This window comes from Sinocyclocheilus grahami, unplaced genomic scaffold, assembly GCF_001515645.1.
Source record: "Sinocyclocheilus grahami isolate Dianchi unplaced genomic scaffold, SAMN03320097.WGS_v1.1 scaffold42.1, whole genome shotgun sequence".
Classification (NCBI taxonomy): domain Eukaryota; kingdom Metazoa; phylum Chordata; class Actinopteri; order Cypriniformes; family Cyprinidae; genus Sinocyclocheilus; species Sinocyclocheilus grahami.
The window spans coordinates 1,160,386-1,177,062 of record NW_015505221.1 but is presented as its reverse complement, the minus strand read 5'-3'; the positions used below and the strand labels follow the sequence as shown (position 1 = coordinate 1,177,062).

The window sequence follows — 16,677 nt, the reverse complement described above, 5'->3', positions numbered from 1 at the left end:
CATTCTCTGTGAATAGCCAAAGTCATCAGTAGCGTGTTTAGACACCACGCAATTGCTTGGGGCCCTTGTGTAAAGCAATTTCTACCCTCTTCCCCCCGGGACCACTTGCTGAGGGCCCCCAAAACTCAAAACACACCTCTGTTAAGTTATGGCCTAGTTTTCCTCCAAAAACTTGATCAACATCTGGTGTTGTTTTGGATCACATAGTCATAAAAGCTATTAATATAAACAAACGTGACTATATAATATTGTGCCAATCATTCAAATGGATTTCTGGTTAAAGAAAAACATTTCTGTTGACAAAGAATTTTACAACGTTAGATAATCATTGACTAATGGCTAATTTCGGCTGTCCTTTCTGTTCATCAGGGAGCTTAAGGGGGAAACTACAAATGACTGGAAACTACCAATCATTGACTGCTGGCTATATATTAATCTATCTGAACTTTTCAAGGGACAGAATTATGTTTTTCTATAGCAAAAAAAAAAAAGTTAAATAAATAATGTACGGTTCGCTGCTGATGTGAACGCAATTGTACCAAATCGCAGAAGTGAACCACTATTAATGATATATTATTTGAAAAAAATGTGTGTTTGTGTGTTTCACTCACTTTCCTGACGCGCTGCAAGCAGATGCTGTATATCTCATTTCTGTTCGCCTTCAGCGTTCTTTAGTGAATTTGCAGTACATTCGTAAGCCAGACGTAAGAGCCGTTATGTACTGAAGCTTTGGAAACAAAACCTTTTAGCATTAAACGTTGTATGAACATTAAAACAAGAACTGACATTATTTCAACCATATTTCAACGTTGAAGGTGGGTCATATGCAGGCTGGGACGGTTTAAAAACAATAAATATAAAATATGGGTGCTATGCATTTTGCCACCTTATCCTGCGCCGTCGTTCATTACTAAGCAATGGGGTAAACAGCTGCTGGCTTGATGACGCAAACGAACTGCGGTTCGGACCCAAATAATATAATGTGAACACAGTCCAGCGGGGGCAGGGGGAGGGGGTGCAATCGAACCAAGTGTGAAAGCACCCTTAATTATCTTCAATAGCATGATCTTTGATAACATCCTTCTTTTGATCCACATCCAGCCATATCTCTTTAAATAGTTTCAAAAGGTCATATCACAAATCAGTATATAAATAATAATTAAAAAAATGTGTATACTTGTAATCAAAAATATATTTCCTCATTCAAACACATGAAAACAACTTTAGCTGAAACGTAAAAATTAGGAGTCTACAAAATAGGAAACGTCTGATCATTTCCAAATGAACACTGATGGAGTTTCTCACATCGCTGATCTCCTGTGCAGAATCAGTGTAGTAATATTGGCTGGAAGAGTCTCTTGCTCGTCGGATCTCAGGATCAGCCCAGCTCTTCACGGGCTTTGCCTTGTTTGCGGGGCATCTTCTTACTGCTGCCGTCCTCCAGTTCTTTGTTCTTATAATAATGAGGAGCCACTTCCAGCAGCCAGCCACTTTCAATCTCTATCACCTGAAAGACAGAAACAACATTTAGAATAAAGCATATTTTTATGTATTCTGTAAAAAAGAGCCAGTCTGTTCCAATCGGCAACATTAAACCTTAAAGTCCACCTAAAAATGTAAATTCTGTCATTATTTACTTAACCTCATGTTATTTCAAACCTGTATGACTTTCTACTGTAAACAGAAAAGATATTTTGATGAATGTTGGTAACCAGTTTCGGGTTCCATTGACTTCCATAGTATTTTTTGTCCATATTATGGAAGTTAATGGAAACCGAAACCGTTCGGTATCCAACATTCATCAAAATATATTCTTTTGTGTTCCAAAAAGAAAGAAATGCATATGCAAGTTTGGAACAACATGAGGGTGAGTAAATAATGACAGAATTATGACATAATTCAACAATATTAGTGATATCTGACTAAAAAGACAAACAGAGTGAAGGCCAACTCCATACCTGTCTCATGAACACTTTGGTGGTGAAGACCAGCTCGTGGTAGATCATCCAACGTGGCTGTTCCTCAAAGAGTGAGCTGTTGGATGGATGTAAACAGTCTGCTGGTGTTTGACTGTTTTATAACCCCCTTTGCTCAAGCATGCCGTGTTGTAGAAATATCCTGCAGTCACCGCCTGGAGGAAAACGCAATCACATTTAGATCATGACCTGGTGAATTTATACTATAATTGATTGATATTTCTTAATACACAGCTGTCTAAAATACATGGTTTTGATTGGTCAATAGTAGTGAAAATATTTTTGTGAAATATTTTTGCATAAAGACCACTAAACTGTATAACTGAGTGACTTAATTTTGCAATAATTCTATTGCATCTGAAATCAGACAAAAGTAGGATTTGTGCACTGTTACTCATACCACAAATGATTCTTAGTCACCTAACCTGCATTCATCAATGCCAAACACCTTTAAATATAAAAAAGCATTGGCTAAAATGTAGTAACACACAGTCAGCAAGTATGCATGCATTCAGCTATTATGTTAGTCTGCCTGTTTAAATCCTCTGATGTGAAAGATCACATTGTCTTTTAAATACTGATGATTCATAGTGACACTAGTCTCTCACAGAACAGGAAGTACTGAAAAACAAACACATGAGAGACACATATTTACTCTTGACAGGTAAATTTCACCTGTCACTATGTTTGTTCAACTGTTCCCTGTTCAACATTTTTCCCTCAGTAGAAAATAAAAAAACATTGTAACCTGGACTAAAAAGATGTTCACCTTGGGTTAAGCGCAATGTGAAAAGCCCTAATGAGACAAGCAAGCACTTACCTTAATAGTTAACGATGCAAATTGTGCCACAAATCCTACTTCAATGTTTTTAGCTGGTAAGAGCCACAAGTAAGAGTGTCTTATGTGAATTCAGTCTATAAAGCTAAATTCAGGTTCATAAAGTTAAGATACCAATCACATGCAAAGCAGCAAGCTTCTGCACAAACACAATATCACCGAAAGAAAAGCGAGAAAGGAAGTGAGGGGGGGAATAAGGAAATCACCTTGTGAATGGGCACACTTTCACCGTTGCAGCTGCACAGTTCCACCTCGATCCTGTCCATCAACGTCTTCATGGAGCGAAACTGGATGAAGTTCTCGGAGCACCACTGAGTGGAGTAACCACTCTCTACCCACTGACAGAGAAAGAGAGAAACTATTGAATACATTTTCTTTTCTGGCACGCAACAACAAACAGTGCGAGCAGTGAAGTCTAATTCACAAACAAATTACTCATTCTTTTTACTGATTCAATCATAAATATTCACAAAACTCATTTGTGTTAGTGTTTTAAATCAGACAGAGTTTATAATCAACTCCTAATGATTTGCAAATCATTATTTGGTTAAGTCCGACCTGAACTGAACATGGAGCCACTCTCTAACCAATCAAGAAAAAGAGTGAAGGAGAAAGACTCGGGTAACTCGCTTGCGAGTTAATGTTTTAAATCAGACTCAGGCAGTGAATCGTTCAGAGAATTTAATATCAGTTTACAACTGGCTCCATAACTGATTTGTGAATCATTATTTGGTTATGTCCAATTCAATCTGAATGGGGAACCACTCTCTACCCACAAACAGAGAAAGACACCACTGAATACTAATGAATACAATAACTGTGTGTGTTGTGCATGCAACAACATACACACAGCAAGCAGTGAAGTCTGATTCACAAACAAATGACTCTTATGAACATTACTGTGATTTATACTTTAGGTTTGTGAGAGCATTTTATAAATGGTTGTTCATGTGACAATGTGCATTAAAGATACATATTCACATTATTTTGTTAAAAAATAAATAATAAAAAGTAAGGTAGAAAAAACTAATTGAAAAATGTACAAAAAATATGCATAATGGGTCCAGTTGAAAGGTTGAATTGACTGTAAGAAAAACTTTATTTGGGACTATAAGACCATTTGACTCCCCCCCCCCCCCCAAAAAAAAAACAAAAACAATCAGGATCAGAAGAGTGAAAGCATTACTGTAATGAACGTTTACAGCCTGCTTTATAACTTAAATTATTGAGCACTTTTGTTATTGTAGTTTAGTAATCAAAAAATACTTCTAAATGCTTTATTTCAGGTGCCAAACGCTTCCAAATATATATATTTTTAACACTATGTTTCTGTTGTTTGAATAGTCCTTCTTACAAAACATTGTTCATTTCAAAGTTATAATTGTACAAGACAAGAACTTCCGCACACACACGTCCACACAGGCCTGAATAACCTGTTCAGCAATACAACTGCTGCACATCTCCCATAAGGAAGTCACGCCAGACATTCTGACAATAACAAATAATTTCTGTTAGCACAACTGCCGGGTCGTAAAAGTGTGCAAAGCCTCAGATGTCAGAATGATTGCTGCTTTGAGTGATATTTTCAAGTGCACACATAAACACACCTGTGTATATACATTGAGCAGCACAATGTGATCTCCTCCTGGTACCACAAAGTTCATTCGAGCGTTGTCGGCATGAACCACTTTGTCCTTGGGCCGGTAGAAGATGGAGTTGTTCACTGACAGCATGGCCGCGATGGTCAGAATCTCCTCAGAGCATTTATAACGGAAAGACATAAATAATTTGTGATATTATTATTATTATTAATTAATTTTATTAATACTATTAATGTATAAATAATTAAGTAATGTCTTATTACTTAATTACTACAACTAATAATGACCATAATAATGTATTATATATTATATATAATGTATTATTTTATAATAATTAATTAGTACTTATAACTATTAAAATAATTATTGTTGCTGTTGCTATTTATAATAATTCATTATTAATAATAAAACATTTTGTTACATTCATAAATCATTTAAATCTAAATGACTTGTCCAAATACTTTTGGGTCCACAGCACACTTTACAGATTGATGTTGTTGCTAGAAGCTTCTCTTACTGGTGAACAGGGAGTGACAATGAGAGATTCCATTCCTGTCCTTGCATTGTAGCTCTTTTGTTTGCAGAAACCTGGATCAATCACATAGATGATGCCATTGATTGTGAGAGACGTCTCTGCGATATTTGTGGCCACCACAACCTGAAGCCCAAAAACACCACACACAGTTACTAAAGAAATCCATATTCAGAGTTTAGCATATTTATCAAGATGATAAACAAAATACAGCTTTGAAAGAAAAACATTTACATAAGATTTAGCATCAGTTTGTTTGGTTCTATTTTTGGGGGATAAAAGCTTCAGCAAAGAATAAATTTACAAGTAAAGGCAAGTAATCTTCCACACATTTCAACAGACATGCCACCCCCTGCTGGATGACAAAGTGAACGGCGTTCTTACTTTGCGGCTCCAGGCGGAGTGGGATTGAAGATCTTGGCCTGCATGTCCGAGGGCAAGTTGGCATAGATGGGCAGAACAACAAATTCAGATATCTTCGAGCCCAGTCTCCTACATCTCTCCTGTAGAAGTTCACAGCACGCCTCAATCTCCTCCTGCAACACCAGAGGACACCGTAAACGTCAGTATTACAAATATAAATATCATCTACTCTATTGATGATCCATAAACTGTACCGATATACATAATACACAAATACCAGATCATTAAATCTTTCTGGCTCATCACGGCTTTTCCATCTTGACAAGCTAAGTATTTTTTTTTATTTTACATTAGTGCTTTTTATGCCTTTATTGATAAACAGTGGAAAGAGACAGGAAAGACGCAAGCTTGTATTTAGTGTAAATGTATGTTCCCTCACACATAAATGTATACATTATAAAAATCATATAATATATTATAGTTTAAAAATAAAATGACCCCCTTAAATAGCTTCAATGCAGTTAATATGTTTGTTAGTAGCGCTGCAGCACCAATATAATTCTAGTGCTGGTGTGGTACTGAAGTACTAGTACCTCTGACATCCTTGTTATCAATATAATATATATATATATTACATAATATAAAATATGTATCATAACATAATAATTAGCTACTTTTTTTTCATTTTACGTTTATTTGTATTGCACTTTTCACAACACATATCCTTTCAAAGCAGCTTTATAGAAAATGAATGTTGTTACAATCAAGTAGTCAGAGGTGACTGCGGGAAAAATTGATGATGATGTATTGGAGAAATCTTTTTTCTGTTATGCCGTGACACAGCACAGCTTCTCTTAATAGATGTATGCATTGATAGATAGTCCGTCCACAAGGGAAATATGAACCAAGTATGAACAAACTGAGTGTCAAGGACTGACCTGTCCAGTGAGGAAGACCAGTACGTCTCCAGCCGGCTGAGTGACATGGATCTGTAGCACTGACACAACACATGCTTCTAGGCAGTCAGCCTCCGGAGCCTGAACCAAAATACAAATGATATTAACAATATGCATTATGCAATGTACGAATGAAGGATCAAACGATCAGAGAAATCACTAAATTGGATTCTTACACCGAGGTGGCGATAATTATTTTCATGTTATGACTAATACCCGACAAATGGCTGATATTAAAATTCTATACTATTTAGTCTAAATAAATTATTAATAAAACATTAAAACCTAAAATCATTTTAGATGCTTAAAGTGAATTTAGGCATCACAACATTAAATGAGGAGTACACAAAAATGCAATTCATTTGTTAAAGATTAAATTTAACAGTGTTATTAAATGAATCTCTTTTTAAAGCTTAACTTTAAGTGAGGATTAGAGTTCATCTACATATAAAAATAACCATGCACAATGAAATATACAATACATTACATTACACCCTAGAGAGCATTTGGATGATCCAGAAGAGGATTGGGAGAATGTCATATGGTCAGATGAAACCAAAATATAACTTTTTGGTAAAAACTCAACTTGTCGTGTTTGGAGGAGAAAGAATGCTGAGTTGCATCCAAAGAACACCATACCTACTGTGAAGCATGGGGGTGGAAACATCATGCTTTGGGGCTGTTTTTCTGCAAAGGGACCAGGACGACTGATCCGTGTAAACGAAAGAATGAATGGGGCCATGTATTGTGAGATTTTGAGTGAAAACCTCCTTCCATCAGCAAGGGCATTGAAGATGAAACGTGGCTGGGTCTTTCAGCATGACAATGATCCCAAACACACTGCCCGGGCAACGAAGGAGTGGCTTCGTAAGAAGCATTTCAAGGTCCTGGAGTGGCCTAGCCAGTCTCCAGATCTCAACCCCATAGAAAATCTTTGGAGGGGGTTGAAAATCCGTGTTGCCCAGCGACAGCCCCAAAACATTACTGCTCTTGAGGAATGGGCCAAAATACCAGCAACCGTGTGTGAAAACCTTGTGAAGACTTACAGAAAATGTTTGACCTCTGTCATTGCCAACAAAGTGTATATAACAAAGTATTGAGATGAAATTTTGTTATTGACCAAATACTTATTTTCCACTATAATTTGCAAATAAATTCTTTAAAAATCCTACAATGTGATTTTCTGGATTTTTTTTCTTATTTTGTCTCTCCTAGTTGAGGTATACCTATGATGAAAATTACAGGCCTCTCTCATCTTTTTAAGTGGGAGAACTTGCACAATTGGTGGCTGACTAAATACTTTTTTTCCCCACTGTACATGAATGTCTGAATGTCTTTAATCACAGTCCAATACCTTTGTGTAGTAAATATCCACAGGAAACCTACGACCTGGAATCCTAAATACGGGTGCATCGTCAAAGAAGCAAGAGAAGAGCTCCTGTGTCCAGAGTGGCGCTGGCCACCAGAACCTTCAGGTCAGGGCGGAAACGTGCAACGTCTTTGATTAGACCGAAGAGGATGTCTGTGTGTAACGTTCGCTCGTGGGCCTCATCGATGATGATCACACTGATCACAGAAAAACAGTCAATTAAAAAGAGCAAGCAACCATGAAAGCAATTATGGCAGTCATATTATTAAAAATGTCAAAAATATTAATTCTGTAAGGTAAGCTTCCCTATCGTATAAAATCAAAAGATAACATTTTAAAATGCTAATATTAAAATAGAAATTCTGTAGGGTACGTTTTTACCTGTAGCTGGCGAGGTCGGGCTCTGTAAGAAACTCTCTGAGTAACATGCCATCAGTCATGTACTTCAGGATGGTGTGTTCTGACGTACAGTCCTCAAAACAGATGCTGTAGCCCACCTGTGGAAAATATGACAACATATCTAATCTAAAAACTACAAATGGATTTTTTGTATTTCAGGCACCAATGCTTGGAGACAACAGACTGTAGCGTTTACACATTTTTGTGTAGAACTGTTTCCACTGAACCCTGATATTTGAATCTGTGTCGTTGGTGGCACAAATTTGATTCCGGTCAAAATACAAGTCCAGATTTAAAGCGTTAAGAGCACCAGATGCGTTATGCTTACAATACGAATCATTATATTTTCCGGTGGACGTGTCGCATCTCGCATGCACTTCATATTAAAACGAATGCGTAATATGCCTAAATAAGACATAATTCATGTAAAAAAAAAAAATTCTTAAGATTTTTATGTATATTTTCTAAAGAATTCTAAAGAAATGGTATTTTAGTCTAATCAGTGCCGGGGAGCTTTCAATAATAGATGTAGTGCTCAGAGAGTTAAAAACTGTTGAGGTCTTTGTAGGAACTCTAGTATCACTTGATATAACTAGCATTTAAGAAAAGAAATTCACATTTCACATTGTTTATATATATATATATATATATACACATATATATACAGGGTTGCACATAAGTGGTATGCAGGTCCGCATGCGCGATCAAAATAAAAACTGCGCTGTGTAAATAAGTTCTGACAGCGCATTTGATTACCGACATGGTTGACAGCTGTTAATGCACAATTACCATTTTAGATCGACAAACTGTAATACTGTATAAGATTTCTATTCAAACTGAAAGCATAAATCTAGGCTACCCGATGCCGTTTTCAAAGCACAATATAAAACAGTGACATTTCATACTGATGCACGGCAGTGCTAAACCCGGAAGCGCATATCTTACTTGCCGGCAACCCGCCAAAATAAAAGCCTGCTGATTTTAAAATTCATCTTTAAAAGAAAAAAGTAAATATTAGCATTTTATTTTTTAAGTTTAATATAAAATAGTTGTATTTGTATTTAATACTCCCTTTTTATTTTAAAATATAATAGTATTATCACACTTTATTATTTAGTTTATTATTTTATAAAAAAAATAAAGTGCAACAATATTATCACTACGATTAATTTATTTTTTATAGTTGTATTTAATGGGTTACACTATGTGCAGTGTGAGAACCAAACCAAATCTCCAGGTTCTCTAATGAGAACCAGGCTGAAAAATGTATGTGCACCCCTGTATATATATATGTGTGTGTGTGTGTGTACATATATATATATATATGTGTGTGTGTCTCTGTGTGTGTGTGTGTGTGTAAACAATGTGAAATGCTTGCATTTCTACCAATAAACCACATCAACTGGTGTGTGAGAGGAAGCGGTCTATAAAAGTATCACCTCAACTGTGACAAAACATCACATGAGGAACAACTTACCAGTTATAAACGTCTCGATAGAGGCTCAAACATTTGGACAGGTCTTACCACCGTTAGACTAGTCTGCTTGGTAGATATAATTTTGATTTAAAAAATAATTGGAAAAAACATTTGGTTTCAGTTTATAGATTATTGAGAGCTATTGTCGGAGTGCCTCTATGGCGGGATTGATGACTGATGGCTGCAGACCATGTGCTCTTATATGGGCTGTATTTCTGCTGTCCTCTGTCATGGGATACAGACCAGTAATTATTGTTCACGGGATATTAGATGGACCCAGACAGTTTGAAATTTTGGCCAAATTTATCAATCAGGTAAGATCATCTTCTTTATCTATTTAGCAACGTTATTTTTTATTATTGTTTTATATGTAAGTATATTTAATTTAAGTAAAATAACTAATGCACTTCTATTTGTATTTTTAAATTATATTTGCATGTACTTTATATTGTGATTTTAAAAAGGTGTGTTTTTTTGTTGTTGTTGTTTTTGGGTTTCTGTAGTTATTTAGTTTTTCACCCTTACCTACGTTTTTAAATAAGCAAGTTTAGGGGTCAAAAACTCCTTTCTGTAAAATTCAGAAAAAGCACACCTTTTTAAAATCATAATCTAAGTTTTTAAAATCATAATCTAAGTTCTAAGCAACCAAAATTTTAATTGCATAAACTTTTTTAAAAGTTGTTTCAGTTCCATCTTACAGTTTTTGGCACATAGTTCTCCTTTTTTATCAAGGATGAAACTCACCAACTTCTCTGTTCCTTCTCTGTGTTTTAGTCTCATCCAGGTACCAATGTGACCACACTAGCCCTGTATGACTACACTGCCAGTTTGAAGCCACTGTGGCAACAGGTAGATGGATTCAGAGAAGCCATCAGACCCATCATGGAGAGTGCTGAAGATGGTGTCCATCTCATCTGCTTCTCACAAGGTTATCTAAACTCATAACTAATAAGATGTTTGTTATATATACACCATTCAATATAGGTCAGCATGATTATCAAAAATCATAATTGTCGAAAATTTCCTTGAAATTGTAATTGCGATTATTAATTACGATTATCACAATTTACACTGAATGATGTTTATAACAGTTTGAAGCAACTGCATGCCATATTTTTATATGAACATAAACAAGCTGAAAACAAAAACGTTTATTGCTTTTCTATATGTATGTCAACTATACATTGGATTGGTTTCTTCTTTAAATAAATAAAGTAAATTAAAACAATGGGGAAACCCTTAAGTGAACCTGCAGAAAGAAAGAAAAAAAGACATTTAAAGCATGCAGAATAACATAAGTGAACTTTGAATGATTACGTATAATTGTGGCATCCGTAATTGTAATCGCGATTAGAAATTCAATTAATTGTGCAGCCCTAGTTCAAAAGTTTTTGTTTTTGAAAAAAAGTCCCTTATGCTCTCCAAGGCAGCTTTTATTTAATAAAAAATACAGTAAAAAACGTAATATTCTGAAGTAATATTTCAATTTAAAGGAGTCATATGATGCGATTTCAAGTTTTCCTTTCTCTTTGGAGTGTTACAAGCTGTTCGTGCATAGATAAGATCTCTGAAGTTGCAAAGACTAAAGTCTCAAACCCAAAGAGATATTCTTTATCAAAGTTAAGACTTGTCCACGCCCTCCTAAAACGCCTCGTTCAAACACTCGTTTAGTGTCTACGTCACTGTGTGGGAAGATTTGCATAACACCGCCCAAATGTTTACGCAAAGAAAGAAGGCGTAACTTTGATTCTCGCTGTAGTATTGTTGCCGCCGCCATATCGTGGAGACGTTGTGTGTTTTGTTGTGAAAGCGAAACTACTTTGTTTGGTCTTCCAAAAGAGGACACGACTAGAAATCAGTGGTTAAGTTGTATTTACAACACTGTTCCAGAACAGTTCAACCCAAATATTCAGATGTGTGCAGCACATTTTACGGAGGACTGTTTCTTGATCCTGGGAAGGCTGTGCACAAAGGCTGTTTCTATAAAATGAGGTAATTCCATTTGCAAGGACAGTCTGGCGCTTCTGACTCACAGCCTGTAAGTATGCTTTCATATTTAAAGGATTTGCCACTGATGATTCAGATGCGAGATTTGAGCAGTGTAGAGTAGCGCTTGTCGTTTGTAATTTCTCCGATCACAAATGAAGACATGGTTTAATCTTTACGAGGTGCGATGCAACACAACGTGTAAAAAGACAGTATAAGTCATTATAAGCCGTAATTATGTCTCCACTGGATGCAACAAATGCCTCGTTTATAATGGGTTTTATTGGTTTGTCTCGTCGCTCTGGGATATGGCATCACAGTATGGTGAGAGGCGTAACATTTCCGTCACACGCTTGAGGTATTCAGCCAATCAAAACGCACTGGATAGCTGGCCAATCAGAGCACACCTCGCTTTTTTCAGACCGATGAGCTTTGTAAAAATCGACGCGTTTCAGAAAGGCGGGGCATAGAGGAGAAACAATAATGTACATTATGTGGAAAATAATGTTTTTTGAACCTTAAACCGCATAAACATTGCATTACACCAAATAATGTTATTTTTAGCAACATCATATGACCCCTTTAAAATAACTGTTTTCAATTTTAATATATTTTAAATTGTAATTTATTCCTGTGATGACAAAGCTGAATTTTTGATGTATTTTTGATCTATTTAATGCATCCTTGCTGAAGAAAATATTTACTTTGGAAAAAAAAATCATACTGACTCCAAATTTTGAATGTCCCTGTTTAACTGTTTTTAAAATCATTTTAAAAGGTGGTTTGATATGTCGAGGAGTTCTTGCAACCCTTCCGACACACAATGTTCACTCTCTGATATTCCTGTCTTCACCACTAGCTGGCCAGTATGGAGGTCAGTCAGTCCTATCCTCCCTACACTACACACACCACAACACCTTTTTTCTTTAAAGAAACAAGGCATCATACACATCCAGAAGTGCTTTGTCCATGTTTTTACAGATTCGTGTTATTTGAAAAAAATTTTCCCTAAATTGATCAAGTCAAGACTGTACCATATTTGTTACACTACATGGGGACAAAGGATATCTATCTGCAACTACTGGAATGGTAAGTAGATGTCTTACTTTCATCCTACAATTTAATCACTGTTCTGCATTTAATGTGATTTACAGCATCTTTCTTTATCTTTATCTCTGTCTTTTTTTTCTGTAGATCCACACCAAAGAGAGAGATACTTAAAGAGCAGCATCTATCTCGCCCCACTGAATGGAGAAATAGTGCATGCCAATTCAACAGGTAATTTCAGATGACATGACTTTTGGTAACCTGTGTTTATGTGCTGCTCAGATGACAGCTTTTGCTTGGGTTGTTTGTGCACTTTCAATTCAGTGGCCTTGAGCCATGTTGTATCCTGCTGTTCCCTTGCAGCGTGGCGAGACAGCTTTCTGCACATACAGACGCTGGTGCTGATCGGTGGACAAGATGACGGCGTTATTACACCATGGGAGTCAAGGTCTCCACAAATATTGTATCACATGATATTGAGCATCTAAAGTTTGTCAGAGCTAGAAATCATCAAAGTCTTATGCTGCTAAAGGGTTAATGTGTGGCAGCTCAGCAGACTGGAATGAATGTGAGAAATATTTAGAGTGACATTTGAACCTCAAAAGGTCTTATAGGATTATGTGCTGGATTTTCAGAGCATGATCGCTATCTCTAAAATTCAGGTCCTGAAGAAAACATACTCATTTCATATTTTTTTTACTGTTTATCTCTTTTTCCCCCACAGTATTTTTGGGTTTTATGACAGTAATGAAACTGTGGTTGAGATGGAAAATCAGGATGTGAGTGGATACATTCATTCCTAACAGCATTTTGTAAAACTACTTTTATTTTTATTATTATTTAGTTTTGTTTGTTAAAGGAATAGTTCAAGAAATGTACTCACTCTTAGGCAATCCATGATTTAGATGAGTTTGTCTCTATCAAAACAGATATGGAGAAATTTAGCATTACATCACTTGCTTACCAATGGATCCAGTGCAGTGAATGGGTGCCGTCAGAATAAGAGTCCACACAACCCCATCTTGTAAAGTAAAAAGCTGAGTTTGTTAAGAAACAAATCCATCATTAAGATGTTTTTAACTTCAAATTGTTGCATCTGGATAAAGTCCTCTATAATATTGCTTTCTCCAGTGAAAAAGTAATCTTTTCTGAATCATGCACAAATCAAGCACTGTTTTCAATGCAAAAAAATCAGTTAATTGTTGGACTGGAGTCATGTGGATTACTTGTGGATTATATTGATGTTTTTATCAGCCGTTTGGAGCTGTACTTATGAAGAAACAAGCTCATCTACATCTTGGATGGCCCAAGGGTGTGTCAATTTTCAGCAAATTTTCATTTTTGGGTGAACTATTCCTTTAATGGTTTGTATTTAGTGGTGCAGTTTAATTGTCCTAACCATTTTTTCACTTTCCCCAGTGGTATCTAAGAGATGCTTTTGGCCTTAAAACACTGAACTCAGAAGGAGCTGTGGTCAAGTGTGTCGTCCCTGGTGTTCACCATACATCCTGGCATTCAAACCTCACAGTCTTCAAGAACTGCATAGACAAGTGGCTCACCTAGTCTACAGAGATGGTGTTCTGTCGATTTGTGCTACCCTGTCAGATTTTGCTACCTCCCATTAAAACAGTGGGTAGTAAAATTCGACAAAAAAAAATGCTACCTGTAAAATTATGGTTTATTAACGTCTACACCTACCCCAACCCTAAACCTACCCTTACAGTAATGCAGATACATTAAATATTGTTGTTCAGCATGAGAAAAAGGATGCAATATTGATGTGTGCATGCACAGTAAACACTGGTAGGACAATCTGACGGGTAGGATAAAATGTCAGGACAAAGGAAAAAAGGAAACTGATCTTGTTACACGCATACGCAGAATCCTCAATGTAATCATGTCTTGTGTAGATGATTTTACACTTATTAATCAACTAAGTTAGACAATTAATTTTTTTAATATATAGTTTTCTAGCTATTTTCAAATTATGTCAAATCTATTTGAATATTGTGAGCAAGTTATTTTGTCCTACGACCAGAGATAATGAAAGCCTAATATTCAGTTTTAATAAAATTAATTCTAAAATAAATTATTAAATTGTTATAAAAATTGTAATCATTGCAAAATGCTATATGTGTGTGTCAAGGGCTATATCACAATATAGGGCTATATATATACACAGTGTTGGTAAGGTTACTTTGGAAATGTAATAGGTTACAGATTACAAGTTACACAATTTAAAATGTAATAAGTAGCGTAACTAATTACTTTATTAATGTAACTTATTGCATTTGATTACTTTTCTAAATTTCTAACAAATGTTTTTATCTGTTAATAATTTTCAAACATTTAAACGAGGCAGGGCTAACTCAATGCTGATTACTGTCAGACTTTCAAAATCCTTCATGACTTGAATTAAGATTATAATTATTTTATTTTAAAGCACAGCCACCACAAAATCAGACTTTAGATTACTTTATTTAATTTAGATTACTTTAGTTACTGTCACGATCACCAGCTGGTGTGCCCATGAATTCAAGAGGCGTGACAGTTAGTTATATACCTGCAGAAGCTTCCCCGGGTTTGACATTAAAATGTCAATAGCATTTTAATAGTTGCATAGCAAACATATTTTGCATTGCACTCTTGTATTTGTGCCCTTTTCTGATTTCTGGATGAATATTTTTTTTTTCCAGTACTGGAACGCATTTTTATCACTCACCATGAATAGCATCACTTTACTAAACAGCCTTTAAATGGCAGGAGGCATCAAAAACAGGCAAAGCAGCAAATTAATATTATTCAACATATCATAGCTTTTTCAAAAAAATATTCACATGTAACCCCCTTTGTAATTGTTAACATTTTCCTAAGTAACTGTAATTTCATTACATTTTTTATCTCAGTAACTGTAACAGATTACAGTTACATTTATTTTGTAATTAAATTACATAATTCTGTTACACATAACAAGTTACTCCCCAACACTGTATGTATACTGTGTATATATATATACACACACACACACACACAGGGGCGCCGCTAAGGGGGGGAAAGTTAGGACGATTCTAAGGGCCCACGCACTTTTGGGGCCCCTAGAGATCTGTTTTATTAGTAGTAACAGTAGTAGCAGTAGTAATGTAATAGAAATGATAAATGTATCTACCAAAGAGTTACAAATAAAACAAAATTACGGCTTATTTCTGCATTTCCAGCAAAATTATCTCCCCCCATTCACTGCATGGTTTCGTCCCATCCTACGTAGCCTAGTGTCACTGAGTGAGATCAGATGCTAAACTACTGTCAAATTAGAGATGTCTTCGAGTTCGAGGGGGGCAAACCGAGCTGGACGATTTAGTCCGTCGCACTTTTAAACACATTTTAGTTTTGCTATAGAAAATCTACAAATTCACACTCTGATTAGTAGAGCAGCAGCAGGAAGCGAGTGAGGTTGTCATGGCAAGAAGCTGCGCTTCTATTTTGCCACTCTAAACTTAGCAATAAACACGTTGAAAATAATACACAATAAACATGTCTGTCAAAACGATCTCAAAGGAAGCTTTTATTAAGCAAATCAAGGAGTGAATTACTCATCCACTGTTTAAAAAAATACTTTAGCTGGGTTTCCACAGACAGGGTCACAATTATCTACAGTGTATGAAGCTAAAGGTTTTTGGGTTAAGGTTCATAATGTAGAACATTTTTAACATTGTATGCTGTATGTAGGTACATAGGTAGCTAGCAAACAAGGAATACAGCTGTTAAGCTAGTTAAGTCACATTTAGCGGAGTAAGATCATGATTGAGAAATGTTGGATACTGTTGGAAATGCTGCTATGGGGTATATTATTTATTATTTTAGGATTTTTTTGTTTGCCCCAGTGAAGCATTTCTATTAATATAACTGATTAAGTAGTCAAACTCGTTCCATATCAGCAGAATAGTGTGGTACAGAAAGTCTTTGTCCATAGAACAGGTTCTGAATAAATTATGTTACTGATACCTAATGGTCAAAAGCAATAGCAAAAGTAATAGGTAAATATTATTAAACTGCAGACAAAGATTTTGAATAGCTAGACTGGCTTGCACACTATATTGCCAAAAGTATTGGGACACCCCCTTCTAATGAACAGG

The 16,677-nt window shown here is 35.8% G+C and overlaps 2 protein-coding genes across 2 annotated transcripts in view; one reads left to right on the top strand and one right to left on the bottom strand.

Moving 5' to 3' along the window:
* Positions 1–1,174: 1,174 nt before the first annotated feature.
* The window catches only part of LOC107582269 (putative pre-mRNA-splicing factor ATP-dependent RNA helicase DHX16), a 21,027-nt gene continuing 5,524 nt past the window's right edge, over positions 1,175–16,677 (bottom strand). Inside the window, 12 exon segments of the mRNA XM_016268038.1 lie at positions 1,175–1,507; positions 1,959–2,038; positions 2,041–2,131; positions 3,021–3,152; positions 4,422–4,577; positions 4,933–5,073; positions 5,182–5,209; positions 5,332–5,483; positions 6,249–6,347; positions 7,621–7,704; positions 7,706–7,832; positions 8,017–8,132. Coding sequence (XP_016123524.1) covers positions 1,379–1,507; positions 1,959–2,038; positions 2,041–2,131; positions 3,021–3,152; positions 4,422–4,577; positions 4,933–5,073; positions 5,182–5,209; positions 5,332–5,483; positions 6,249–6,347; positions 7,621–7,704; positions 7,706–7,832; positions 8,017–8,132 — 1,335 coding nt within the window. The 3' untranslated portion in view covers positions 1,175–1,378.
* Positions 9,559–14,176, top strand: LOC107582233 (lysosomal thioesterase PPT2-like). Its single transcript, XM_016267992.1, has 8 exons — positions 9,559–9,825; positions 10,286–10,439; positions 12,276–12,371; positions 12,479–12,586; positions 12,692–12,775; positions 12,908–12,992; positions 13,269–13,323; positions 13,964–14,176. The coding sequence occupies exons 1-8, from the start codon at positions 9,670–9,672 to the stop codon at positions 14,105–14,107; spliced, it is 882 nt and encodes a 293-aa protein (XP_016123478.1). The 5' UTR covers positions 9,559–9,669; the 3' UTR covers positions 14,108–14,176.

Excerpts from the sequence above, each read along its gene's own strand:
- LOC107582233 (XM_016267992.1), top strand. The coding sequence starts at position 9,670 with ATGGCGGGATTGATGACTGATGGCTGCAGACCATGTGCTCTTATATGG. Across the intron at positions 9,826-10,285 it reads TGGCCAAATTTATCAATCAG|TCTCATCCAGGTACCAATGT; the intron begins GTAAGATCATCT and ends TCTGTGTTTTAG. Across the intron at positions 10,440-12,275 it reads TCTCATCTGCTTCTCACAAG|GTGGTTTGATATGTCGAGGA; the intron begins GTTATCTAAACT and ends TCATTTTAAAAG.